This window comes from Clupea harengus, chromosome 3 (assembly GCF_900700415.2).
Source record: "Clupea harengus chromosome 3, Ch_v2.0.2, whole genome shotgun sequence".
NCBI classification, from domain to species: domain Eukaryota; kingdom Metazoa; phylum Chordata; class Actinopteri; order Clupeiformes; family Clupeidae; genus Clupea; species Clupea harengus.
This window is the reverse complement of record NC_045154.1, coordinates 23,339,511-23,366,842: the sequence shown is the minus strand read 5'-3', so window position 1 is coordinate 23,366,842 and position 27,332 is coordinate 23,339,511. Positions and strand designations below refer to the sequence as shown.

Sequence of the window (27,332 nt, the reverse complement as noted above, 5' to 3'; positions counted from 1 at the left end):
ATAATAAATAATTAGCTGTATAGCCTAAATCATGGCGACCAGGACTTCATGAAGGTTCAGAACTTTCAAATGGAACCAGTTTGATGGAGTGTTTTCTGCTTAACTTTAAGGCTAATCTCAGTCAGTGACCATAAGAGAGCCATAATAGGACAATTGAGTCTCATGTTAGTTATACAGATAGCCCATAGTCTGTCATTTGTTGTGGTAGGCTATCACCAGCGACGAAAATGTTTGTATCTTAAAAACTATGAATAATTTATCAAGAGGAGGACTCTTACTGAAGTCTGCTGGGAGGCGCCAAATCAATGGGCTCTTAACGTTGAAACTTCGCATGCGCTTTCCACATGCAATGCCTCGCGGAGTTGCGAGCTGAAACAGGACTGGTATCACAATTACCTTCAGTGTGCCAAGACAAAACTCATCGCTGGATATTTGGGTCATCGATTTTTTTTTGGAAATGTATCACACAATATCAGAGGCTTCTGTTTCGCATTGACTGCGTATCCTACACGGTTGGCTCTTTAACAACCCCAAAGTGCATAGGGGTATGTGTCTTTGAATAGTAGTCCTGTGTTACTTGTCGCTGAGGTATCTGTTGTCCACTATTTAGTGCACCTGTGCAATTGTTTAATGTTAGACCTACGAGAAGATTGGGAAAATAATGTTTGGAGCAAGAGGACCGTAAGTATTGCGGCTGTGAAATAGATGCATGTGAAACGTCCACATTATTTTTAAACTAATTTAATGAGCTTGTCATGTTGATTGTATCCTAAGCATTCGCTGGCCTTTATGATATGAATAAGAAAAGAAAACTGTCTAAATGGAGAAATGAACGGAAATGAACCTCTTAATTGCACTTGACTCTTCGAGCAGTTTGGTCTGATGAACGTTGCCATGAACTGTCATGTATTTCTTTCTTATGAACTTATGGACACCAATCGTGTAAACACCTTTAGCTGAACCACTGCCTTTCAATTTCAAACAAATTCTGAGCATATCACTCTTTTTCTCGGGTCATTAAAATTGTATTAACCCCACTGAGTAGTTTCTCATGACCGTGGTCTTCGTTTATAGGATTACAGCTCTAAGAATTCCCTTCCTCCATACAACACATGCAGGATGATGGAGCACAAAATGAAAGTGTTGCAGAGATCCTTGGCTGCGTTTTGGCAACCGGCCGTAACGAGCATCTTCTGTGGCTGTTCTTGGACCATATAAGAGGTTACTAATTGTACTCGTGTGCAGCAAAGTTCAGTGTTGTTGATGCTCATTCACAATACATTTTTGATTTGCGGTAGAGCACATTCACTGTTTATGTTCTTTGAGTGGCTGTCGGCTCTGGCTTGCCCGTTTCAACTCAATCCACAACCACGCGCTTCTGGAGCCAGGCACATTTGAGCGCTTAGGATTGGTGCTCACAAGCATGCCTTTGTTTATTTTCATCTGTCTGCCAAAGACAGAAGGGATCGCTAAATACTTATTTAGCGTCGCCAAGCAACCCTCAGTCGCAGACAAAGACAACAGCTTCAGAGGGGGTAGAAAGACACAAAGGGAAGCCGAGAGAGATAGTGAAAATGAGAGGTATCAGTTGAGATGGAGTGCAAGCTGCCTTTTCTACTCCGCCATGGATATCATTGCTTACCCTATATGTCATTTGTAGCACATTTTATGTAGCCTGTGTTTTTCCTGCAGGTAACACACACACTGTCATGCTCCAAATACATTGGACTGCTCACTTGCTTGTAGATGATAGTCCAGAAATGTCATGAATTGACTGTACTGCAGACTTGAACAGGAAAGAAGAAGACGTTAGAAGCAGTGATGCACAAACTGCTGATGGCTTGTGGTGATATGTGAGAACCAGATGCTGTTATCAGATGTGTGTAGGATGAGGTGGGAATATGTGGTCCATTACAGCCAAAAAAACGAGTGGGAGAGGCTTACTCATGGGCCACAGGCTCTCGTCCGTGACTGAGAGCTCACAGAAGGACATGCATGATGTCCGTGCTCACAATCGTGGCAACTGGCAAAGGGAGTGGAGTGGCATGCTGTGGAGCCTTTGACTGGGTTCCAACCTGTTGACGATGAAGATTCTCTGTGCCTACAGATTAATTACATTCATTCTCAACCTCAACTTTATATGCCCCATCCAGGCATTATCTAACTGAAAGCAAGATTTGTGTAGTTATGCCTGCTCTCATTTATCACCAGACAGTGGAGGTATTTTATGTATTGTTATCATAGCTTTATACACGCTGTACAGTGAAGCAGGAAGTTTGCAGACCAGAGGAAGCTAGCATGAACACACAGTACAGCGTTGTCACTCTGGTTTCAGAATGACACACACTTCTACTTTGTGGCTGCACACACAATGTCAGTGTTTATTTGATGCGCAAGGGGAGTTTCCAGTTAGGCTTTTTTTGACTACTCACTATATTGTAAACTCTTTCTCTGGGTACCTAAGTTCATTTCTGCAGTGCACTGCCTGCTGCTCTTTTACATTTGGATTAAGTTGCTTTTGATCGTGCCTGTAAAACTAAAATTGATGTTTGTTGGTGTCCGTGTGTGTGTCCTGTCTTTTTCTCCCAGCCTGTGAGCGTGATGGGTTCTTTTAGGCGTCCCCGTGCTCGTTTCATGAGCTCGCCAGTGCTGACGGACCTCGCCCGATTCCACGCCAGTTCGCCTGCACTGCAGCTATCCAATGCCAGTGTGTGGAACAGGTGGGTGAACTGCTTTTATATATATATATATGGACACATCTGGACAAAAACTGATAATTTGATTTATTTAAGGCTGTAGGCACAGATCTAAGCTTTATCTTATTTTAAACCGAGATGATCACAAGGCAGAACTCTCAAATATATATGGACATTTCTCAACGTATATCTTCACAACTAAAGTGTCAGGAACCAGGAGGAGAATACAATTCAATACTGGGCGGTCAACTGGATATATAGCCAGTACATGTTTGGGTCAAAATTCTACAACCATGGGCAGATCATCACTGTATCCTCACAAACCACAGTGCCTAGCCTGTCATCAGCCGAGCCTAGTGTGTGGTTCTTTGGGCGTGGAAAAATACTGGAGGCTGGAGAATCCTGTTGAGGCAGCTGTTTTTGAGAATGTCCTGCCGAGGAAACGGAAGTGAGCCTTCTGCCCTCTTTACTTCCATGTGGAAACATGTACAAGGCTAGCCTTCCCATTCAGGAAAGTGGAGAGAGAGAGCCCAGTGAAGCAGGATATCACTGGGCAGCAATAAGTCAATGACTGCGGCCTTCAGTGACTAGTTCTCATTTGCATGCGTGAGTTTGCTTCCGTGACTGTGTGAAAAGCGGACGCGCAGTATAGTCTATATTTTGTTGAGGCCCTCTATTAGGTGGTGGCCTGCTTGATGAACTCAAGTGCATGGATAACTCTCCTTTTATGGTTTGAAAATAGTTTTTCTAAGATGAGGATTGTTATATGCTCACTTGATATATGGCTTTTGCTAAAGGCATCAACTGAATGATACTGGGCCATGTTTGTGTTCTCAACCCTTATAAACCCTTATATAAGTTGAAAGTGCTTCGCCTCCATATGTAAATAGATCCTATCTCCATGACATCTGCTGCACATTGGCATTTGAATCAACCAATTGTAAAGTTGCATTGTATATCTGGGGCCATCAAATGCAGCACGCAGAGTTCCTGTTGCATAATGTATTGTTCTGAAAGTAAAAGCTGGAAAGTCCAAACAGATGAAACAATTAATAGAGAAGTAACAGTCTGGCCAGTGGCATAGTTAGCTGTGGCATTTTTTCTTTTTCTCATTAGGGTGAATCATCAGCATATAAAGTATAAGATCATATAGTAATGTTGGCAAAAAGATGAAGCGACTTGTTTTTTTTTTTTTACTGCATAGACTTGCTAGGGTTACATACTATCAAGAGAGGATTTAACTCCTTATCTAAAAATAATTGTCAAGGAGAAATCTGAAAGATGGGAATGGGCGTTTGGGATCTCTTCATGTCTTTGTTCTTCAGTGTCCAGTCTGCTGTCGTCAAAGTGTTCCAAGGAGGAAGCTTGCAGACCAATGAGCTCTTCACCCTCAATGAAAGCATAAGGTACAAGTGACTGAGCAGACAGAATGAACCTCAGTAAACAATATTTGTTTATAAGGAAACCTGTTGGTCTTGTTTCAAGATGTTTTCAATTTCAAGACAGCCGATTATGTTTCTCTATCCAATTCTTTCTTATACAGTCATTTTCTTAGCTCTGTGGTCTGACTTTCTCTTGCTTTACTCCTGCAGGTGGCTTCTGAAAACAGAACTTGGCTCTTTCATCACTGAGTACTTTCAGGTGAAATCAATGAGTTGTTAAACATTAAGTGTTTTATTGTTATCAACCGTGGGTAGATACTGGTTTGTCAATGGAAAAAGCACTAGGAATGAACTCACTTTGGGTGCATGGGGCCTTTTATAGTTGGGAGACCGGGGAGTAGATTTAAATGTTTAAGTGTTACACAAAGGGACTTAAAATAGCTTGCATGCTTAGGCATCTTAATCAGTTGCGCCCTTGCCAAATTTTGCTACCTTGCTTAATTTAAGGGGTGAGAAGTCAAGTGTATTTGGCTTAGCAAGGTGTAGTGTAAGACTTGAACTGGGGCAAAGACTACTGATCCACTTGAGACAAAATATTGATTCATATAGAGTAGAAACCTGAAAAAAAGTAGTCTGTTTGAAAGGACATGTCCTCTAAATCAAAAATAAATATGACGCACATAGATCTTTCCATCTAGTATCAACATTTAGAAATTTCATTACAGATGTCCCTTATGTATTAAAGTTCATTGTCACCTTGAAGCACCATATTGTAAATGCTTGGCATAGTAGACAGTAGACAAGCCAAGGAAAAAGTCAATATCTTGGCAATGAAGTCATTTTACTAACTGAAACTTTGTACACAGAATCAACTTCTAAACAAAGGCCTTGCATATATACTCGAAAGGATTCAGCTATATGATGGTAAGCAGGATGGTAATGTTGTGTTATGCTTGTCTATATGAGATAATTTGCTTTCACCTCTTGCTTAAGTATTGATTACTTTATTGATTACTTTATCTGCTTATTTACCAAGGGCAGATCATTAGGAGTTGCTTGCCCAGCAGATTACACTGTAACTCCATTAAAAGCACAAGAATCATGCAACATTGACGCTCATCAGTAATATGAGATTTAAAAAATAATTCAGTCCTCGTATGTATGGAGAAATATAGAATTGAGAAGCCTAGAAAGAAGAGAGGCACAGATATCTAACCCTGCTGACCCCCTTCAGGTGATGATCAGCTCCTCATCCTGTCTGAGATGTGGGGCAGATTCTTCACAGAAACCCTACCGACCCTCCAGGCTATTTTTTACCCAGTGCAGGTGAGGTTATGTGTGACACCAGCAGGTTATGTATCACACCCCATTATCTGTGTTTTTCTGGCTTTGTTAAATGAGGTGTAATGTTCTCTGGAAAACATGGGTGTATGCCCAGGAACTGTGATCTGCCCATAAAAAGACTTGGTTTAGGCTAATTCAGGTATGCGCTAGGCCATCTTTTTTTTTATGTGGCAGAGCTGGAAATGGACTTGAGTAATTCAGAGGGAAACGTGATTAAGTCTGACTTCATAATGCGTAGTATAACAGAGAAGACGTCCATTGTGGATTATAAAAATGAATCCTTGGATATTGAATGTTTCAGTTGTTGTTTTGAACTGTAATGTGTGTGTGTGTGTGTGTGTGTGTGTGTGTTCAGGGTCAGGAGCTCACAGTCAGACAGATGGCATTACTGGGCTTCAGAGACCTTGTGCTTCTAAAGCTTTCCCTTGAGACTCTGCTGCCTAATGCCCCTCTTCCTCACCCTCCTCCTATCACACAAATGCTGCTCATCCTGCAGGTAAATGTTTGTACACCTATTTCTGTGCTGGTTCATAGTGTTACATTTCCCTCCATATTGTATACCTACATAAGCCTACTCATAAGTTACTATAAGTTATAATACGACTTATTTTCCACAATGTATGGCTTACATCATTGCATTTCTAATACATTTTAATTTAATCTGAAGAGGTCTGCTTTGTTCTATAACCTAATACTTTTTGTAAAACCCCTTTGCTCAGTGTCATTTATATTTTATGATGATTTATTTTATGATGATTTCATTGATTAATACACATTACATTGTCTGTGTGTGTGTGTGTGTGTGTGTGTGTGTGTGTTTGTTTCTGGTCCAGGGCATCCATGAACCCAATGGGCCTACTGAGGAGTACTGCCTTCTTGAGAGACTGGTGGGTATGGTCATCTCGCCATATCTGGGAAACTACCTCAGTTGGAGCAACAGGGAACATCTTCCAGGTTAGCAGCCATGTGAAAGGCAGAAAATAAACATTCACACAGAAGTGTGGTGTATTCAGAGTGCAGAGTGAAAGAATGCTGAGACAGAACCAGAGGCTTACCTAGATAAATGAGTCTGAGAGAAGGCCTTTTGTAATGAATTGGCCTCTTCAGGATGTTGTCTACAATGGTCTTCTGTTTATTGTGTCACAGCTAGTCACAGTTTAAAAGATTGAGAAGAGTTGTCACCTAGACATGTATATTGTATATTGATTTAAAAAATTAACTTCAACAATGTTTATATGGAACTTATACTGGGGGGGGGGGGGGGGGGGTAATTATTGCAGTATTGATCTTAATACTGACCCCCCCCCCGATCTCCTCTCTTGGACAAAAATAGTCAATCTTATATTATACTTAAAAAATTCTGCAGAGTGCAGGCCTATCAACTCTTAGAGAATGATCATAGAATCACTGTTTTATGTCTCAAGTCACCATCAATCCTTACATATTTTCTGTGAGTAAGTCATCAGAATCAGAATCAGGTTTTATTGGCCAAGTAAGTTTGCACAAACAAGGAATTTGACTTGGTAAAGTGGCTCTCAGTGTGCTTACACAAAATATACATTACAACACAATACAATAGTCATCCAGGAAGGTGCTCATCTGAAGTAACTGCAATTGTGTTAAACACCAAAAAGTAATCTCTTGTGGGTGTACTCAAAAAAACGTATGTGATATTCTTTCATAGAATGCAGACTGGGCCTCTCCAGATCGCAGTATAGCCAGCCAGAGATCATGATCACACAGTTTGTGACCGACCAACTCGGACCCCTGGTGGAACAAGAGGGTGAGGCCTACCTGGAGAAAGCGGGTGGCATACGACGACACACGGTTGCCAATGCCCACTCAGACATTAAACTCCTCACCACAGCCGGCAGAATGCTTTCTGGGAAAGAGGCCGGGGGGGGCAGTATGGCGAGTAACACATTCTCCAGTGAACCTGACATCCTAGAGTCCCCAGTCAGGGTGGTTGGGCTGTCCAGACGGCAGAGTTCGGCGGACCTCATGTGTGCACCACCCAGCTAGCACGGTCACTGGAGACAGCCTTCTAAATACAAACCCATTCTGGGAGGTCTAAAGCAACCTCCCTGAAGAAGAATTTGTGTAAAGGAAGATGTTCACTGATGGAGCCCTATCGGTAGATGACTGCCTTTCACTGAATGAAAAGTTCACGTGACAGTGGAACAAATGCTGTCCAGCTGTAATCGTTGGATTTTTATGCTGCTGTGTTCTAGCATGCGGCCAGATACCTTATAGTAGTGGAGGTACAGGAAGCTGAGACCCTGGGCCGAGACAGGAACAGAGGTCTCTGTAAGCCCAGGGAGGACAGGCTCCTCTGGGCCCCATCCACTATGGAAGTGCCACTGGGGTGTGGAATTCCAGTCCTGCTGAGTCTCACCACTTAATTTACAAAGACTTCAGGTAGTATTAACACAAAAGGTGCCAGAGACGGGTTTACATAGTGTAGCCCTTCGGGGAGCTTGTCCTTTATCACTTCCAGTTGCTTGAGCCTCTACAGAATGTCCTTATCATGCACATTGATAAACAAAATATTGCCTGAAGAGTTGGATGAACTGCACATGGTTAGTTATGGAGCAGTTCTTTTTTGGTGAAGGGAGGCTCTGGTACAAAATATACATGTGAGATTTTGTACTGTAGATTTTTGACATTTATTTGTTTTCCATGTTTTTTTTTTCAATTAAATTTATGAATAAAATGTTTCATGATGTGTAAGGAAGTGAATCATTAATATTCTCTTGAAGTGCCTCTGGAGGAATACTATTAAGGAATTATACTGTGTATATACAGTATATATATATATATATCCTAGAGTATAGTGCTCCTCATGGACCCCCCCCCCCCCCTCTCCTCTCCTCTCTTGGATCTCCTCTCTTGGAATATGCCCAATCTGTGATCTATTCACGGGTCCTGGAGTAGATAAGGAGCTTTGGTGGCCTTATCCCAATGCTGATCCTCTCCTGGGAAACCCTTTAGAGCCACGCAGTACCCCGCCACCCTTTGCCTGTAATATACTTTTGTCTAGCAGCGGTGTAAGCCTTTCTTGCCTTTAAATCTCACTGTGAAAATTGACCTCTGAAGGTGAAACTGACCATGATCATGGTCAGGTGCATTTGTTGGTCACACTTTATTTGGACTGTCCCCTATAGACTATCTACAGATGCTCAGATTCCAAACAAATTATCTGTTGAAACTCTGTTAACTACAATTTATGGTTAAGATTAGGGTTATGGATTTGGTTTGGTTATGGTGATGTTCAGTGAACAATTACAAAGACTGAACTTGAATTTCAACAAGTCTGTAGGTGGACTATCCAAATAAAGTGTTACGCATTCGTTAATGTAAGCCGGAAGTCCTACATTTTTCATTTAGACGTTGTGTTGGGAGTGAAAAAAAAACAGGAATTGTATGATTTCACCATTTAATTACAATTTTGGTGTCATGATTCAATTAGCTCAAGATTCCTAAATATTCATTGTTATGATGTAGTCTGTCTTATCACATACAAAAGTCATATACAGACGTGGACAAAATTGTTGGTACCCTTCATTTAAAGAAAGAAAAACCCACAATTGTCACTGAAATAACTTGAAACTGACAAGCTCCAGTTTTGTCTCATCTGTCCAAAAGACATTCTCCCAGAAGCCCTGTGGCTTGTCAATATGCATTTTGGCAAATTCCAGTTTCACTTTTATATGATTTGCTTTTAACAGTGGTGTCCTCCTCGGTCGACTTTGGCTCAAACAGCGACTGATGGTGCGATCTGACACTGATATACCTTGACCTTGGAGTTCACCTCTAATCTCGTTGGAAGTTGTTCTAGGCTCTTTGGTTACCATTCGTATTATCCGTTTCTTCAATTTGTCATCAATTTTCCTCTTGCGGCCACGTCCAGGGAGGTTGGCTAGTCCCCTGGACCTTAAACTTCTGAATAATATGTGCAACTGTAGTCACAGGAATATCAAGCTGCTTGGAGATGGTCTTATAGGCTTTACCTTTAATATGCTTGTCTATAATTTTCTTTCTAATCTCCTGAGACAACTCTGTCCTTAGCTTTCTGTGGTCCATGTTCAGTGTGGTACACACCATGATACCAAACACCACAGTGACTACTTTTCACCCTTTAAATAGGCAGACTGACTGATTACAAGTTTGAAGACACCTGTAATGCTAGTTAGAGGACACACCACACACACAACCTGTCCCTATGGTCAAATTATTTCCAATCTTTTCTAGGGGTACCATCATTTTTGTCCCGGCCAGTTTAATTTGTTTGTTTTTTTTAATTATTCTGTTGAACCACAATTCAAAAGTAATGTCTGATTTTCATTAGTTCATTTTCAGTAAATTTGTATTTATTATTACTTTTGTCAGTTTCAAGTTATTTCAGTGTGGCTTCTTCTTCCTTTAACGGAAGGATACCAACAATTTTGTCCACGTCTGTATGTACCACAGAACAGTTTAACTCATCTCTTTTATTAGGAAAGACACACTACAGCTCTACATGCAGGAATGTATAAGCTAAAAATGATTTGACTATTACCCTGTAGCAAAAAGACAACCTATTATATTGAAATGAGATTTAAATAATTAAAATAAAAGAGGTGCAGAGCTTCTAACAGTTTCTCATTTTATTTCCAATTTCCTCAAAAGTGAACTGGATGTCTGCATCCCATTGGCTTTCTACTATCTGCATGATTCTATGTGTTTTCACAGAGAATATATATATATATGTATTTGCCAAATTACAACCAGATTGTAATACATTCTACAATAATTAGTCACATCTTTGAAAAGAAAAAAACATACAATTATACATTTTAATTAATATTTATGATAGAGAAAAATCATGACTGAGTATGACAAAATATGACTGGAGCCTTTTTGGTTTCAAACATTGGCATACCTATTATGTGTGATTTTTTTCAGAAGTTACAGGTAGTAAAAAATGGCTAGTTTTGAAATCCAAATGTGAGGAATAATAACTCACAATTTTAAAAAGCCTATTCCACTATTTTCAGATAGACTATAACACTGGGCCCAGGTCAAAAAGTCATTCTTTTTCAGATGGTGAATGAAAGTCATTCTTTTTCAGAAGAAGTGTAGAGTAGTTGTACTGCCTCATGAGCAGCACACTGCATATCCATTTACAGAGACTACTTTCTGGTGTTGTCTGTGTATTTAGGTGTTGTAGTCATAGTATTGAGTTTCACACAAGAACTTCAAGTTTGGCCAGAGTTGAACCACAATGATTTAGTTTCCCCTAAAGTTCAAGGTTTTAGTGAGACCTAACAACACACTCGCAGGACATTGTCTGCCATATACCTCTTGCACAGCTTGCTCAGGTGCACAAAAGCGACGTAACCAAAGCCCTTCAGGCTGCGATCACTAGTAGGGCACTGAAATGCAAGCAGGCCTGGGTTGGTCTCCATTACTTCCATAATATGCTGACCCTCATTTGGATTCAGTATGGTCAGCTTGAAGGTGCCTTGGAGGGGCCAGGCCATCTGATTGTCAAAAGCCCCATGCATGGCGTGCACAAACAAGGAGAGGAAGTCGGGGCTGCGCGTGGCAGTGGGCGGCTGCAGCTGCAGCCTCAGGCAGAGCTTGTAGCCGGGCCGGCCTGTGTAGAAACCTGGACTGTACAGGACCACAGGCTGACTGGCTCTGTGGCTCTTCAGGTGCTCTGGAAAGCCTTCCACGTGCCACGTGAAGACACCGTCGCACTGCTGGGCCTTCAGCTCCTGCACAGCATCCTCCAGAGCAGCTGTCTGTCTGTGCAAGTCCGGTAGCTGCACTGCCTGGCCGTGCGACTGGATGCTCAGCTTACGGAGCCGGTGGTCCTGCCTCACCAGGCGACCCTCCAGCTGTTGCACAGTCTCACGCATGTGTCGCAGCTCCAAGAGGTTCATCGTGCCTCTCGAGCTAGTATCCATTTCAGACGTGGCAGCAGAACTCCTTGCGGCCACATCCTTGGAGTCAACTATGGATGGATCTCCATACAGGCTCTGGTGCCTGAGAAAGGCAGCCATGGAATTCAAGTGATAGTGGGTGAATTCTTGCATGTGTTGGGCAAGGGAGCTGTGTGACATCTGTAGACAAAGCAACTGAAAATATGTTCATGGGATAGATGACCTCGTACAGTTTCCTAGATAACGGTCTTTTAAACCATTTAAACCATAAACATTTTGGCTTGCAATTTCTTCAGGTTGTCAAACTTATGGGCCACCCTAATTAACAGTTTTTTTTTTTTTTAAGTGACAACCAATGAGAAGTGCTTCTCATGTTGCTCAACAGCAGGGTGAAAGTGAACAGACCTTTTCCTCCTCACATCCAAAGGAACTGAAAGGGCAGGTGACAAGAACTTCAGGACAGTCTGTGTCACAGTGAGAAGCCAACTGAAATGAAAGTTTGTCATGATATGTAACCTTTCAATTACGTCACAATCTCTGTGTCTTAAAATGATAAATGTGTATAATTTAATCTTGCATCCTACATACAGCAGTAACATGTGTTTTTGTCTTGTATAACAGAATGATACTGATTTGGCTAATGCAATAGTCAATATAGTGGTCCATCCTGAAATAATATAAATATTGATTACTTAATTGATCTATGCTGACAGGTTGAATACACTATGTCCATATTATGTAGGTGTCTATGATCCCATGTCACACAAATACATTAATTCAACTAAACATAGAACATAGGTAGGTTACATTAGAGAGTAATCATAACTCCCTGGCTGATGCCAATACAAACTTGCATGGTAAACACTACTGGAATGCAAACTAGAAGAGCAACCTGGAAACATACTAGCTATATATAGAATAGTTTTCAAGAGTTAACTTGTGTGTGGTACTATATCAGTGTCCCATGATTTGAATTACTGTTTAGTTGAATTAGTAGACTCACATGGTCACGAATGAGCTCTGCACTACAGAACCCACACACCACACTAGCGGAAGGGCACAGCTCATCATGAAACTAGAAAGCAACACAGGATGTTGTTATAAAAGGAAGTTTTAACTTCATGTACATGACTCAAATTGAGGATGCCCTAGTGTCAATTCCTCTTTTGAAAGTTTGTGGCCAATTAATCTGATGGAATTTAATGACACTCAGCTACAAGAACAGATATATTCCAGGCTGACCTCAAATGACTGTACACTGTACCGCATTACTGTTGGTTGTGACACACCTGTTTCTCCTCACAGATGTACATCTCCATACAGGCAGGGCAGGAGACTAAGCGGCGTGGGCAATGTTGGCCTGTGTGCTCCTCCAGCTGGCTCTTTTGCAATGCAGCCTGGCACAGCGGCACTGTTCTGTAGAGAACTGGAATTGTGCCAAATGAGCGGTTGGGAAGAAGAATTCTTCAGTTTGTGAAAAACCTCTTTTCTCTGGCCATCTGACTTTTTCTCTGACTGATTATGTGGTACGTTTTAAAACTTTTCAAAAACAATGGGAACTCTAAAAAAGTATGACCTCACTTTAAAGTAAATGTATTTCTTTGACACAACGCACATCTAAATATCGGAGCTCCATCTTCTGGTGACAACCGGTATTGCTGCAGGCCGCAGTAAGTGGCAGGATCTCACGATTGGCGAAGTTATTTCTGAAGAGTTGGTCCGGTGTCAATACCTCATTGTCAACTGGACCTTTGGCTTAATTTTACTGCAACAGCTTATCTGTTAAGAGTACGAGACAGGAACACACTTTTCTTTTAAGAACCCTGCGAATTAATCCTTAATTCAACAAAGTGTCTGTAGTACACCTGACCTGGGATTTTTATCTGTGCCAGGAGCAGGTAGTTCAAACCCCGTATCTTCTCCCTAGTCTTTTATATTACAACACTGCTCGCCCATCGTTTTTTATGACTGAAAAATGAATCATAGAGTTAGCCCAGTTCTAAAACAGTATGCCTACCCATAACAATTAGGCTATAAAGTAGAAGTTTATCAAAATCATTTTGAAACTGGGGTAACGTTAGCCTAAACACCCTACTGATGCTAGATGTATAGCTAAATAGGCTATTGGTCGATGTGATTAATAGGAATACAGCCTGAAATATTTGATCTTAATTGAAAGTAGCGTAAGTGGCTAGATAATGAAATCTTCAGCCTACTACATTTATAACAACAAATTTATATATTTTTTTTTACAGCCAATCTGATTTTACCCAAAATGTAATAGACTTACTTCAGGCAGCTATTCTTGCGAACACAATTTTCTCAAACTACATTTTATACTTCCTCAACATGTATAAATGTTCAACATGATCTACAGAACAATGGTAAGCTGTAGCCTAACTTCCCATTTCTGTTTTTAAAAAAAAACTGTACGCTTTGCTGCCAGATCAGCATCCAGTGAGTAGGCCTAGACAATACCTACATTTTCACGCTAGCAACGAAGAAAAATACACAACACTATTTAGTAAAAAGCACACTCAGGTGTCAACCACATGCCGTTCTTGTAGGATAGCCAACATTAGTTAATTTGACCGACAACAATAAATGACGCAGTCTACATGTGGGCTAGTACAAAGTGGACTGGGGTAGTATCAAAGATGTTCCCTAGAACATAGACATATATACATATGTCTATGCCCTAGAATCCCAGATGTGACGCCTGCGTACATGATGAATTGTTTGCGCATGCTCTGTCCACATTAAACGTCGTCGAGGGCTTGTAGCTAGTAGCATAAACAGCGTCGAAGCAGTGGGATATCATCTCGCAGGTTTCTAGCATTTTCCATTCCCTCCCCCCTTCCCGGTTTGTATTTCAGACAGGAGATCATTTGACTGGATTTGCTATATTAAGCTTCAAAGGAAACTCTGAAAACGTATAAATCTCACTATTTTGCAAACGCCAGCTAAGCTTAACGTTATACAAACGCGGTCACACGCTGATGGCGGTCACGGTAGAGGAGCTGTATCGAAACTATGGGATCCTTGCAGACGCCAAGGATAACTTGAGTCCGGTAAGTTTGGTCAGAGAATTGTATTTATTTGTAAGAGGTACGTTTGCAATAAGGTGGGAAACAAACATAGACAGCTAATATTGTAAACAATCTAACATTGGTAAGTAAGCTATCCTAGCTAGGATACCAATGATAACGTTACAGCATGGCAGAAAAGCCGCCGCTAGCACTAGCAAACGTTAAATTAGCCTAAAATGGGTTGTGTTAGCTATGTCAGTTCCTAACTAGCCAGCGCATACTATAGCTGTTAGGCTAATCCTAGGGGATTACACACTTTCCTACGTTATTGGGTTATCTCACATTTGAACTAACTCAACCAGACAACATTTAGCATGAACTGATGAACAATTTGTATTTTAAACCGAATTGGTCAACAGCTAATTGCTACACTGTTATTTAGGTAGTAGCATGTATTATCATAAGCTAGCCAGGCAACTAGCCAATCCGTTGAAGTAAACCTCATACGCTTAGTTTTTGTCATCTATTTTGGCTTCCTTTTTTGGAGAGTACCTAGGTGATATTTTATCCTTTTGCAACTGCACACTTGGAAGTGATTGTGAACTTGTGGAGTGACCCGCTTTTTTTTAGTGAAATGCTGCTTTGGTGTTCCAAACTGCTGCTCTTAAGATTACTTTTCATGTTAAATTTCAAATGTTAAGTGTGTGTAGCTATGCTCTTTTCCACATAGCACAAAGATGCATACCAAGTGATCCTGGATGGGGTGAAGGGGGGCCCAAAAGAGAAACGCCTGGCTGCCCAGTTCATCCCGAAATTCTTCAGCAGTTTCCCTGAGCTGGCTGATGCTGCCATCAACGCACAGCTTGACTTATGTGAAGATGAAGATGTCTCAGTAAGAATTTCAACATAAATGTGAAACTAGTAGTGTCGGATGGTTTTCTGGGATTTGGGGTTGCAATGCCCTAAAGCTTGCTTGTTGTTCATATACTGTCCTCCTCTTTGTAGATCCGGAGGCAGGCAATAAAGGAACTCCCTAGATTTGCTGCAGGAGAGAACCTTCCTAGAGTGGCAGATATCCTGACACAGCTTCTGCAAACAGGTATGGGATTCATCAGCTGACACGGTGATGTGTATACAAGACAGGCTAGGTTTGCACTGTGTGATTTCTGTAGCTGTTATCGAAACTAGTATTGGGTGATTTGTTACTAACTGAATTTTTCATTTTATGCCTTTTTTCCCCCTAGACGATTCAGCTGAGTTTAACCAAGTCAATACAGCGTTGATCTCCATATTTAAGATTGATGCCAAAGGTATTCTTCTTTGTGTTTTACCAATGCCAATGCGTCAGTGTTGTGTTAACCTAAAGCTGGTTTTGACCAGATGCTGCATTTAGGACTTAGAAGTAACAGTTACATGATGAACTGTCTGGTGTTTAAGGTGAAAATAATATGTATCCATCCATCCTAATGCTATTTTCTGTGGCTTAAGGTACTCTGGGAGGTTTGTTCAGCCAAATACTGCATGGAGAGGACATTGTGCGGGAGCGGGCTATTAAGTTTATTGCTGGCAAACTCAAGACAATGCCTGAAGATGTTATGACAAAAGAGGTTGAAGACCACGTGTATGCTGAAACCAAGAAAGTGAGTTTGTCAACAAATCATTGTTGTTGATGAAGGGGGTTTCATTGTTGTGGTTGTTGATGGGCATTTGAAATGAAGGAATAAGAGATGTATTTGCAGTGAAGAGAAACTGACTGCCACAGCCTGTGCTGCTGCCTTGCCTTTCGTCACTGAACTTTGACCTCATCATTGCTGTGGCTCAGGTGCTGGAGGACGTGACTGGAGAGGAGTTTGTGCTGCTGATGCGCATTCTGTCTGGGCTGAAGAATCTGCAGACGGTCAGCGGGCGACAGCAGCTGGTCGAGCTGGTGGTGGAGCAGGCGTTCCTAGAGCAGGCGCTTAACCCAGCCGACAACGACGCCGTAGACCGCCTGCTGCAGTGCACGCGCCAGGCCCTGCCCCTGTTCTCTGTGAGTTCCTCTCAGTTTTGGGGTGCTAAATTCCCCTATTTCTAACACTGGTCTGACTACAGGTTAGCTTCTCAGGCTCTGAATCACGTCACTCAGTCGAAGTCATTTCTACCTCTTGGTCTTGGTAATGGAAGTACATGTCATGATCTACAGCACTGTTGGATCAAATCTCAATATATTTCAATACAAAACACTGCCTGCTCAAATTAACACATTTTGTGTGGATGTTTAATTACCATCAAATTCAGATTGGATGATAATTAATGCTATTTATGACAAGGAACCATTGTATGTTTGCTAATGCAAGTCACTGCTGTCCAGGCCATGTTGTGAATAACCTCCTGTTAATGTTTTCTTTTTCTTGATCATGAATTTTTAATGTCGAACATACAGTGGCATAAAAGCAGTTATTTCGATTTGCACAATTACCAGGGTACTACCAATTACAACATAAGGTTCGAAATGAACAAAAAAGTTAGCAGTTATATGCTGTAGAAATTTTGCTATTGTAACAGTGTGTAATGACTATCTGTTGACCTAATTTCAAAGTAAACAAATGCATATGATGAAATATGTTAGGTATGTACAGCTGAACATTGTTACATAATTGTATTTGTTCTTTTGTTTATTCTTGCCTTTAGAAAAATGTCCATTCCACGCGATTTGTGACTTATTTTTGTGACCACGTCCTGCCAAATCTCAGCACGTTGACTAGCCCGGTGCCGGAACAGGATATCCAACTTGAGGTCGGTGCTTTTGTCATATGGGTCATTTTTACATGGAATGTGCGTAGGGTTATTTTGTGCTGACAGTCACTTCACAGAATAGTGAACATCACATTTTCCTACATTGGAAAAACCTTGGAGAAATGTCCTGGAGGTACCTGTTCGCCTTTCCAAAAGTGTTGCTATCTGTGTTTGCATCATTCCTACAGGTGTGGCTGTGGGCCTGCCACACAGCAAATTGATAGGCTTGTGTGTGTGTGTGTGTGTGTGTGTGTGTGTGTGTGTGTGTGTGTGTGTGTGTGTGTGTGTGTGTGTGTGTGTGATCATTTAATATGTGTAAGAGGAGGGACGGGTTGTGACTGGCTGTGAACTGGTAAAGATGGACTAAAAAACGAATGATGTAGTTCAAAGTAACTTTGGTCAGCTCAACATCAAGATGGGGAAGGTTTGCCAAGATTGATGCATGGGGAGTATAAGTCCCATAAATGATCTGAACACTGCGAAAGCACCCATTGAATCAGTTTTACCTGTAGACACTTATCAGGCTTTTGGCTTTTTAAAATTTTGGTCAGTAATGTTGACGCACGACAGGAAGATGCCCATCAATCATCCTTTTGCTTTGTTTCATCCCAGATTCAGTTAGTTCAGTAAGTTCCTTAACTAACATCAAAGTGTTGTTAACAAATAATGTTGATGGACACGTAAGTGTTGCAAGAAGTTTCTAAGCACAGCATAGTCTCTGGTGTATTGATCTAGTCTTCACTTCTTCTACTAAGAGTTCCATTGAGCAACCTGTTTTACTGACCCTTTGTAAGTCTATGAACAGAGGTGTCCCTGCTCTGGAAATAGCTTATCAAGCAGCCCAGTGTGGAGCAGCTTATTCACTGTTAATTGAAAGGTGTTGCCTAACTTCCATCCAGTGTGTGGTGATGCATGACTCTAGGGGAATCCAGATAAGTAATGTATTGCTTTGAAAAGCACAGTGTAATTGTGTTAAGAGCTAACAAAATGTTGTATGCAGAACAATGCTCAACCAGTTGTTGCAAAACACAAATTTGTGGAATTGCTTTTCCATGTTTTGGAATATCTATTGATAGATGGATGAGTTCTGACCTGTTCTGTCCCTATCTACATAAGGGGCGGTATGTAATTGACCAAAGCCTTTGCATAGGCAGAATATATAAGGGGGTACAGGCTTGTCGCACCTTTTTTTATTAAGCACAAATAAAGAAACATTGGTCATTATTGATTTAAATAAAAATAATTAAAACATTATTGATAATTTGTAGTGGTCCAGTTGGTATGACTGAAGGGCAGATTTAAATGTCTCAATCTCTGTACTCTCTTTCGGTTCAGGTTTTGAAGTTGTTGGCAGAGATGAGTCCGTTTTGTGGAGATATGGAGAAGCTGGAAAGCAACCTCAAGATGTTGTTCGAGAAACTCCTGGTAATATTTCCAGCCTTCAGTATTTCAAAGTAGATGATGATGATGATGATAAACTTTATTTGTATAGCACCTTTATTTGTATAGCACCTTCAAAGTGCTTAAACTGACACGTTCAGCAGTGGAAAAAGAGCTCAATAGACATTAGCTAGTCACAGACTGCAGCACCCAGTCAATCATTATTGTTTTCAGTGCCTGTCTTCAATCATGTTTGGGTTTAAGTAAATGCAATGGCATTGATGAGGGGCTCCTCTCTTCCTGCAGGAATATATGCCTCTGCCCCCAGAGGAGGGGGAGAATGGAGAGAATGCCGCCAACGAGGAACCCAAGCTGCAGTTCAGCTATGTGGAGTGCCTCCTGTTCAGCTTCCACCAGCTTGGCAAGAAGATGCCAGACTTCCTCATTGACAAAATCGATGCAGACAAGTTGAAAGATTTCAAAATCAGGCAAGTTGATGTTCCTTATCTTAAGAGCGTATATCTTCATTAGTTTGAGGTAAAGGTTATTGGCTGCTGTAACAGGAAACATGTCAACTTGAGTGTAAAGTCTGTACTTGGTTATTCATTTCATGATGTTGTGTAGGTTGCAGTACTTTGCAAGAGGACTGCAGGTGTACATTCGTCAGCTCAGAGTTGCACTGCAGGGCAAGACGGGAGAGGCGCTTAAAACGGATGAGGTAATATCATGTTTGCAGTTTCTTATCTAGGTGATTTTGGCAATTAGTACAGCCGTAAGTTACAAATACAAAGAAAATGTTTGAAATCAGTTGTGTGGGTATAGTAAAAACTCCAATTTGTGAAATCATTTTTTATTTTTTTTGTTAAACTTAATCTCACAGATAGTTTTAGAAGTCTTTGGTCTCAGGACTGATGTTTTACGGCCTTTTCTCTCCTACAGAACAAAATCAAAGTGGTGGCTTTGAAAATTACTAACAACATCAACGTCCTTATCAAGGTATTTCACAAAATCAAGCCATTTTACCGTTGACAACATTCATAATGCCAAAAAAATAAAAATAATAAACTCATGGCATTCAACTTGTATTATCTGTAGGATCTCTTCCACAATCCTCCCTCCTACAAGAGCACTGTGAGCCTGTCCTGGAAGCCTGTGCAGAAGGAGGCTGCAGTAGTCGGGTATGTTTTGCTTGTTGAGTTCATCTTGCTGATTGTACTTCACATAAGTCAACATGAGGCCCTTTCCCACTGTGGGCACTCCTTGAGTTCCTTGAGAGTAGTTCCATAGCAAAACTTTAGGGCCTACTCTGGGTTACCAAGACCAAGCTGTTGGGTCCTCTTTGCGGAGAGCACCGCTTGTTAGGGCAACATAAGGCAAGTGGAAGCAACAAGTAATAATAATAATACATTACATTTATATAGTGCTTTTCAAAGTTCTCAAAGATGCTTAAGTGCCATTTTGAAGCATCAAGCTGTAGAGTAGAATGTTAGAAACATACCTAAAAAGTAAATATTGCTCTATAAACTGTGAATTGACCGTCAAAGAAGTGGGGGAAACCGTATGAACGGTCATTGGGAAAGAGCCTGTAACCATACAACCTGTTCTACCCGAGAGGTGTTTTGATTGGTTAAAACTCATTTGAACCCATGAGATGTTTGGGATTTTGAGACGACCCTCTGTTCTGTAGTCAGAAACGGCCGTCTGGGGAGGATGATGGCCCTGGCGCCGCCATGAAGAAGCTCCCGTCAACGCTTCCTAGGAGAGACGCCCGGCAGATCTACAATCCCCCTAGGGACAAATACAGTGGTACCATCGGCAACTTCCCAAACGGTGAGGACTGGTTTGCAGGTTTTCCCGTTTCAGTGTGAAAGTGTTATGACGAACACAAATGCTTCAATGAGACGTGCCTTGTTCTCACCCTTGACCCCAGACAATGGCATGGCCGATTCTAAAGTGTTTCTTGGTTTGTTTGTTAACAGAACAGCGCGGAGGTTTCCGAGGAGGTAGGGGCCGAGGCTTTGGTGGCAGGGGCAACCGGAGCCGAGGCAGGATCTACTGAGCGGTGAAGGACTGTCTGTTACCACACGGACACATACACACGAACTGAGGCATAAGAAGACCGTTGGTGCACTGAGCTTGTTTATCACCTCAGTGCCATTGTGTAGTCAACAGCGCGATTTTAAGTCCTATTTTTGTTCTTTCCGAGAGAATTTTTGGTCCCTTCCAGAGAATGATCCGCATCATATTTTGTTGTAGGTTTTTTTTTTCCTTCTTTGCCTGACCTTTTTTGTGGAACAAGGACTGCCAACTTGTACTTTAATATTTTGTGTTTGATGGAGAAAAAAATGATTGTTTTACAAAATGATGACTTACATTGTACCTTTTTTATTTAACCTTTTAATTTTTTGTAGAGATTCATGTTTGATGTAGAGAAACCTGTTGCAAGTTTGTAAAATCCTGATAATGTTTTTCATCTGAATTTTTATCATAAACTTGTCTTTGAAGTCAGATGTTGCTGTCCTTAATTAGATTTGTAACATGTCCTAATATCTGGACTTGGAGGTAGTGTTCATCTAGGTTCTACGTTAATTAAGGAATACAGTAGGAGGGAGTCTCATATTTCAAATAACACCGTTGTAATTTCAAATTCTAGCTAAACTAAACAAATGTTTTTTTTGTGCTTTACTAGACAACCAGGTACATCTGAAGGTGGAAAACACAGTTTTTAACCCAATGTTCCTGTCCAGTCTATACATATTATCTATCTGTTTCCGGCCTTACTTGCTTTTGTTTACATTTTCCTCTTCCTTTCCTGGTCTGGCAGTTTTGGTCAGTTTGGGATAATCATGGATGAATTCCGCTTAATTGTCTGTGGGAATCCACCCATCTCTCTCATGGATATTGTGCTCGAAATTATGGTGGCGTTTTTGTAAAGATGTTGTCGAGTTTTTAATTGTAATGAACGCGTCCTCCCCACCCAATAGCGGCAGATCACCCCAACTCACTCTATAAAACTAATAAATCCATACTGCATGAATATCTAATTTTATATTTTATTGAGAAGTCACAAAATACAAAATTAAGTCCCAGCTATGTTCCCAGCACTTTTCTAACTAACTTGAAGTCATATTTCTCGCATAACATACTCATCACGACCTAGTAGTAAATTAGCATTTCTGTGGCCCTATTAATCCCCAAACACTTGAAAAGTGTGAGTTCAAAACACTGTCACCCCTGGACTTGCAAAGCATTTTTCCTCTTCCGTGTACACACATACACTAGGGTCCCAAGGAATTTGTGTTTTTTTTTGTGGACAAACAGCATTTTGGTCGTTTCGTAATAAAGTAATAACTGTTGTAGCACAAAATGCGTATATAAAAATGTATATAAATAAGGTATGTTACACTTGGAAATGTGTCTTTCGTAGTGACTTTTGGACCTCAAGGCACCCTTTGAAGTGTCTGAAGAAAAATATAAACGACAAACGAAATGTTAAATTACAAACGCTCACTCTGTGCATGGAGTCTACCTCAAGAGAACTGTCTCAAATCAGATGATCAGGTAGGCCTATGCAGGGTGTAAGCTTAAACTAAAATAAGCTACTATGATTTGTCATGATTATGTTATTTTGATTAAAAAATTATGTTTGGAAGACCTATGGTGGCTGACATGGCCTAATTGGAGGCTATAGCAAACTTAGTTAAAAGGTCACAATTGAATAGTTTTTGAAGATTCCATTTCTGCTGATCAAATACAGAATGCAAATATATGAGAGCATGTGACTGACAGCTTTAAATTATTCTGAAGGGCAAACAGAGACTTTCCCAACTTCAGGTTATAGTTGACTCCAAAGCTTGTTTTAAGCTAAGGAAGAGCTTCAGAAGGTGTTTGCATAACATTATCTAAAGAGCATCATCCGATGCGTAAATTAAGCGAATACTGTGACTGTAATACTCGTATGGCTTAATTTCATTATTTTACATGTTTTCTGTATGAAACGTATCCAAATACAAATATTACAGCAGTTCCTGCTCTGTTATAGGGAGGAAGTAATCGAGTCCTACCGCTGGGCGAAATTAATGGGTTTCTCCATAGAGACGTTTTTGGCTCAAATATAGGCTATATCTATCCATATCGAAAAGTTAGTGGAATGGCTTCCATTCCAAGGTGATGAGGAACGAGCACTAGGCTACAAGGAATATGTCGCTTAGATGACGTCACCAGTTTGCCCGCCTCACCGAGCTGATCAAAATACCGATTTGTATTGCTTTGCTGGCTGAATATTTTTCATAATAACAGAAAATGCATACCGCGAAGGCATATGCTACGGTGAGCAGGGCACGTGACTTGAGTTGTAGTCTGTTTATGAACGAAATTAACGATTTCAAACACATTGAGAGAAGGCAGCGTAGGGGAGAGCGGGGTAATGTGAGACATTTTTTACATTTGCTCTCCTCTAGGCGAGCTAAATTGATATATCAGTAAAATTTACACATTTTCCATTAATTCAGGATGTCTCCTAGCAATTGAAATTATCAGAATATCTTCAGGACAAAGGGCAGTGAAAATATGATTGTTTTAAAAAAAAGTGGTCTTGTGTCTCACTTTACCCCAGCATAGGGGTAAAGTGAGACAGACCAGAGAAATCAAGGGGGTAAAGTGAACCACTTACTTTTTCCACTTTAAAACTACCATAACAACACATGTTGTAACAGTAAGAATCCTGACAGCTCGATTGACAACCACACATTCCAAAACTAATATCGGACTAGTAACAGAATCAAGGGGATTGGTCAATTAAGCACATTTTTTTAAACACTTGAAAGTAACTCCGAACAAAATCATATACAACATAATATAATTCAAAATGTTTTTGTTAACATTCAAATGACAGATAAAACCAGTTAGATTAGAACACAGTCATGGGACCATAATCAGAACCAGCTAGAACAGTCTGGGACTCAGAACACAGGACTAGACCCACCTGGATTAGAACATCAGCCTCATACTCATTTTGTATTTTGTTGCAAAGTTAACTAGGACAAAGTCACCTACGGACAGATCTGTGTTTCCAGGATCACTTCTCTCATCCTCAGAGCTCTCTTTGTCAAACTCATCATCAAGTGGGACAGGGACAACACTCTCCTCAGACCCACTATCTATGATTTTCTTTTTGGGTGCTTTCTTTTTGGGTTTTCCCTTTTCTTTGCTATTTTGCTTTTTTCCTGCCAGTTTCTTTTGTCTCTCCTCATAAATCAAATCAAATCCAACTTTATTTGTACGGCGCATTTCATACAAGGAGGTAAGACAATGCGCCTCACAGTAGGAAAGAAAGGGGGAGGTTTACAAACACTTGTAAAAAAAACACAGATTTTCCAGAGATCAATAAACAGGAAATAACGTACTAACCGCACTGGCACCGTAAAGGACTACTCAGCACGGTCATCGTCAAAACTAAGAGACATAAGCCTTTTCTATTGTCTGCTTCTCAGGAGTATCAGTTAGGATGGCTGTCTTCACACGCTTTCTTTTGGTTTGTGCTCTGGGGGGACATTTGGGAAGTGGTAGGATTTCACGAGGAGACACATATCCAGGTCGGCTCGGAACACATGGCACATCTGAGTCAGCTGGCAAGCACATCCATGTGGACCACGCGCAGTGGATGGACCTGCATCAGCGAGTGGATCATCTGCAGCAGGTGGTTCATCTGCAGGTGGTTCATTTGGTGCAAACGCTTCCTCAGGGAAAATATCTCGGTTATATGGGAAAATCCCAGTGGACCTGAATCCAGAAGTGATATTCCGTGGTGTCACAGCTGACAAGAAGGCCTCATTCACAAGTCCTGCAATCTGGTAGATGGGGACTGTTTTGCCAGGGTTAGATCTCTCTCCACAGTGTCTCACTTTACCCCACAGCATTTGTCTCACTTTACCCCACAGCCACTTTTTTAGAAAAAACAACATCTCTTAGCAATTCAGGCTTATCTTCACTAGCATCAATCACATGGTTATATATGTTGGAAGTTCATCAACATGTATGATATAAGTTTTTCTACCTGAATCAATTTGCTTTGACACAACAGTTGATTAAGTTCACATCAAGAAAATTTACTTTTACATGCAAAAAACACATTTTTGTGAAAAAACATACTTTCCACAGCACCAGCACCAACCTCTCCTTCATGGCAAGGGGATAATGGGAGGGGCTTGAAAACATAATGGTCACATGACCACAAATGTGTTCCGTTGCCTAGATACAGGGGGTGTCTCACATTACCCGGTGTCCCACATTACCCCGCTCTCCCCTATTGCTTGAAGTTAGTAGGTTATCACTGTACAAACACTGAAAGATATTTGTTTTCTAAAACTACTAATTTCTTGAAAATCTGGTCTATTGGGAGTATCCATGTAAACTGCTTACCGATAGGAACACAACCACCAGTCGCATTTTTACTTTCCCTCCCTATATGGTGCTTAAATATTGAAAAGATTCCATCTCATGGTTCACATACATGTACTTTGATTATGTTCCCTTTTTTATTTTTATTATTAGTTTTTTTTTTATCATACTGGGGATGGGTGGTGGCAACCCTACCCCCTACAGACACATTCCGAATATATTCTGATTAATTCTATAATACTCTGTAATATACATATTTATATATCTATTCAACAGGACACTGTTCACTATGTATAAATATTAAACAGGTTAGTATAATACATGACATTGACTCCCAACTCCCAGAACCACATCATTGTTTGTCCAGTCCTTTTCTCCACTACTCCCACTTCCCCCTTTGTTTTGGCCTCTCTTAGACTCTTTAATGTACTGCAGTAAAAAAAAAAAAAGAGACTTTTAGCATGAGCTTGGGGTCTACATACAACATTTTGCTTCTTACTCTGGTGCCTGCCTGTTTATCAAAGCTACCCTGGTTTTTGCTGGGATGCTCTTTCTATGTACCCCTCAGTTGGTATTTCCCTGTATTCCTTGCACCCACTCTGGTCCTCGCTCTCTTCCGGTCTTCCTCCTCCCCACAGCTCCTACTGGATAACCAGAATTCCTCTAAGATATTCCTCACCCAAAGAGGTTGTTCTACTGGTTCTATTCCCATTATTCAAAGTTGAATTATTCAAGGAACAATTGGAGAGTAGGCTATGCAAAAAAATATGCACCTGTGCTTTCATGTCATGATATGTACATGATAGTTGTGTGTTTAAGAGTGTTTAAGCAAAAGCTAAATATGCGTTGCATGCATATGTTCTGTGGGTGTAGAGGTTATCCCACCTCACTGAATCGTAATGAAAAACAGCCTGTGAGGTGTTTTCAGTTTATTTTGTGAATGAAGTCTGAGATTCAGAGTGAAGGCATCTGGGACTCTGTTGGAAAATAGCACCTTTTCTACAAAGAAAACTACTTTGTCTTACCGAGATGGTGATGTAGTGCACTGACATTATGAGAGATGGCACCCATAACATTTTCATGAAATTCATAGACAATTTAAGAAAATGATGTGCCAACATGGTACAAGAGAGAATACCATGAAAAAACATCACCACACCACATCTACCTATGTTTTTTAAAGCACAAAATGTAATTTAACACATATCTTAGTCTTACATCGCAGTCAGTGCATACGTCCAGACAATTAATACATTGTTTGTCTTTTCTAAAAACTGTGTTAGGGTATAGCTAAAAGTGGTCTAGACAAACCTTACGAAAGTACTTCTCTTACAGAAGATATACTTAGCTAAAGGCGTTCTGGGAGACGCCTCAAAACGTTAAGGTACATCTTAAGGTATAATTCACGAAAGAAGTAGCGTTAAGGCACTTCATTGGAAACCTACCCAAGATTAACTAGATGTTTCAATTGTGTCAATTATGGGGTTTCAGTGTTACACCACTAGAGGGCCAACGTTGACCAGAGTTGATTTCCTTTTGGTGCAAAGATCATTACAGGACCTCGGAGACTTTCGATTGCTATCACAGATACACTTAGATACATTTGCACTAACTCTTTGATTGCATTTCCTGCTCATGGATTCTTTGAATTAATTATCTGTAGTAGATTACAGATAGAGCCGAGTGTTTAGAATTCAGAAACAATAGATTATGAGTTGCTCTTATGTTTATCATCTTCAGACCAGGGGGGTATTCCAAGATGGGCTACGTGGTTTAGTGACAAACCTGGATATATTAACTCAGAGGAAGTGGTAAACCTCTTAAAATAGCCCTATGGCTTTGTTTTGCTAGGACAGTGAAGCCGTAAGCCTCTTCCATAAGGAGGTTTGCCACTTACTCTGTGTTCATTTACCCAGGTTTGTCAATAAACCACGAACATGGAATACACGCCGGATTTGTAGACTAGGCCTGCTGACTGCTACATTTGTGCCTTAAATAGAATGGACGTTATACGCGCAGTTCGAACATCTTGACGCTTGGGGGCGATGTGTCCATATGGAAACTACTTTCTGATTGATCGTGACCAGGTATTTCCCAGACCAGCCAGCCGGTACCTCGCACATGCGTCCGCACACGCACTCTCTCTGCTGCTGAAAATAATCAAAAATGGGAGGGGGAAATGGGCTATCGCAAAAAAGGAAAGCAGAAAGGCAATCGTTAAAAAACAGACAGTGGCGAGTTTCCATTTACAGCAATCACTGTGAACAAATACAGTGGATTCATTCTGTAGGCTGTCACGACTGATTTCTCAAAATTTTGCGAATGTATTCTGTGTATGATGTTGCGCCAACATCAATAACAAACAACCTGATCACCTCGTTGTGAACCATGGTGATCTTA

The 27,332-nt window shown here is 40.8% G+C and overlaps 3 protein-coding genes across 6 annotated transcripts; 2 read left to right on the top strand and 1 right to left on the bottom strand.

Annotated features, from left to right (window-relative positions):
• Window positions 1-328: 328 nt before the first annotated feature.
• On the top strand, window positions 329-9,011 carry prr5l (proline rich 5 like). 4 transcript variants are annotated; one of them, XM_031565084.2, is made up of 10 exons: window positions 329-545; window positions 1,075-1,221; window positions 2,590-2,720; window positions 4,022-4,102; window positions 4,289-4,337; window positions 4,945-5,002; window positions 5,313-5,404; window positions 5,778-5,918; window positions 6,256-6,376; window positions 7,107-9,011. In XM_031565084.2, exons 3-10 carry the CDS (start codon window positions 2,602-2,604, stop codon window positions 7,442-7,444), a joined length of 999 nt encoding a protein of 332 aa, XP_031420944.1. In that variant the 5' UTR covers window positions 329-545; window positions 1,075-1,221; window positions 2,590-2,601; the 3' UTR covers window positions 7,445-9,011. The 4 variants fall into 4 exon arrangements, with proteins under 4 accessions (XP_031420944.1, XP_031420943.1, XP_031420942.1 ...); XM_031565083.2 differs by having other exon boundaries at window positions 329-681; XM_031565082.2 differs by lacking the exon at window positions 1,075-1,221 and having other exon boundaries at window positions 329-681.
• A 1,268-nt stretch (window positions 9,012-10,279) lies between these two features.
• Window positions 10,280-14,064, bottom strand: LOC105913349 (TNF receptor-associated factor 6-like). The gene is made up of 5 exons (XM_031565079.2): window positions 12,965-14,064; window positions 12,639-12,775; window positions 12,353-12,424; window positions 11,755-11,835; window positions 10,280-11,529 (listed from the first exon to the last, which is right to left on the bottom strand). The coding sequence occupies exons 2-5, from the start codon at window positions 12,666-12,668 to the stop codon at window positions 10,726-10,728; spliced, it is 987 nt and encodes a 328-aa protein (XP_031420939.1). The 5' UTR covers window positions 12,669-12,775; window positions 12,965-14,064; the 3' UTR covers window positions 10,280-10,725.
• A 61-nt stretch (window positions 14,065-14,125) lies between these two features.
• On the top strand, window positions 14,126-21,041 carry api5 (apoptosis inhibitor 5). Its single transcript, XM_012842527.3, has 14 exons — window positions 14,126-14,420; window positions 15,109-15,270; window positions 15,384-15,477; window positions 15,623-15,688; window positions 15,867-16,018; window positions 16,201-16,407; window positions 17,049-17,153; window positions 18,489-18,578; window positions 18,840-19,021; window positions 19,158-19,251; window positions 19,473-19,529; window positions 19,629-19,711; window positions 20,221-20,363; window positions 20,513-21,041. The coding sequence occupies exons 1-14, from the start codon at window positions 14,349-14,351 to the stop codon at window positions 20,590-20,592; spliced, it is 1,587 nt and encodes a 528-aa protein (XP_012697981.1). The 5' UTR covers window positions 14,126-14,348; the 3' UTR covers window positions 20,593-21,041.
• The last annotated feature ends 6,291 nt before the right edge of the window (window positions 21,042-27,332 follow it).

Bases quoted from the DNA above. Each gene is read 5' to 3' on its own strand.
- prr5l (XM_031565081.2), top strand. From the start codon at position 345: ATGCAATGCCTCGCGGAGTTGCGAGCTGAAACAGGACTGGTATCACAA. The intron at 546-2,589 runs GTATGTGTCTTT...TTTTTCTCCCAG, and splicing joins CAACCCCAAAGTGCATAGGG to CCTGTGAGCGTGATGGGTTC. The intron at 5,405-5,777 runs GTGAGGTTATGT...GTGTGTGTTCAG, and splicing joins CTATTTTTTACCCAGTGCAG to GGTCAGGAGCTCACAGTCAG.
- LOC105913349 (XM_031565079.2), bottom strand. From the start codon at position 12,668: ATGGAGATGTACATCTGTGAGGAGAAACAG. The intron at 11,836-12,352 runs GTGAGTCTACTA...CTTTCATTTCAG, and splicing joins CAGAGCTCATTCGTGACCAT to TTGGCTTCTCACTGTGACAC. The intron at 11,530-11,754 runs GTCTGTTCACTT...CTTTGTCTACAG, and splicing joins TTGGATGTGAGGAGGAAAAG to ATGTCACACAGCTCCCTTGC.
- api5 (XM_012842527.3), top strand. From the start codon at position 14,349: ATGGCGGTCACGGTAGAGGAGCTGTATCGAAACTATGGGATCCTTGCA. The intron at 16,019-16,200 runs GTGAGTTTGTCA...GCTGTGGCTCAG, and splicing joins TGTATGCTGAAACCAAGAAA to GTGCTGGAGGACGTGACTGG. The intron at 19,252-19,472 runs GTAATATCATGT...TCTCTCCTACAG, and splicing joins AGGCGCTTAAAACGGATGAG to AACAAAATCAAAGTGGTGGC.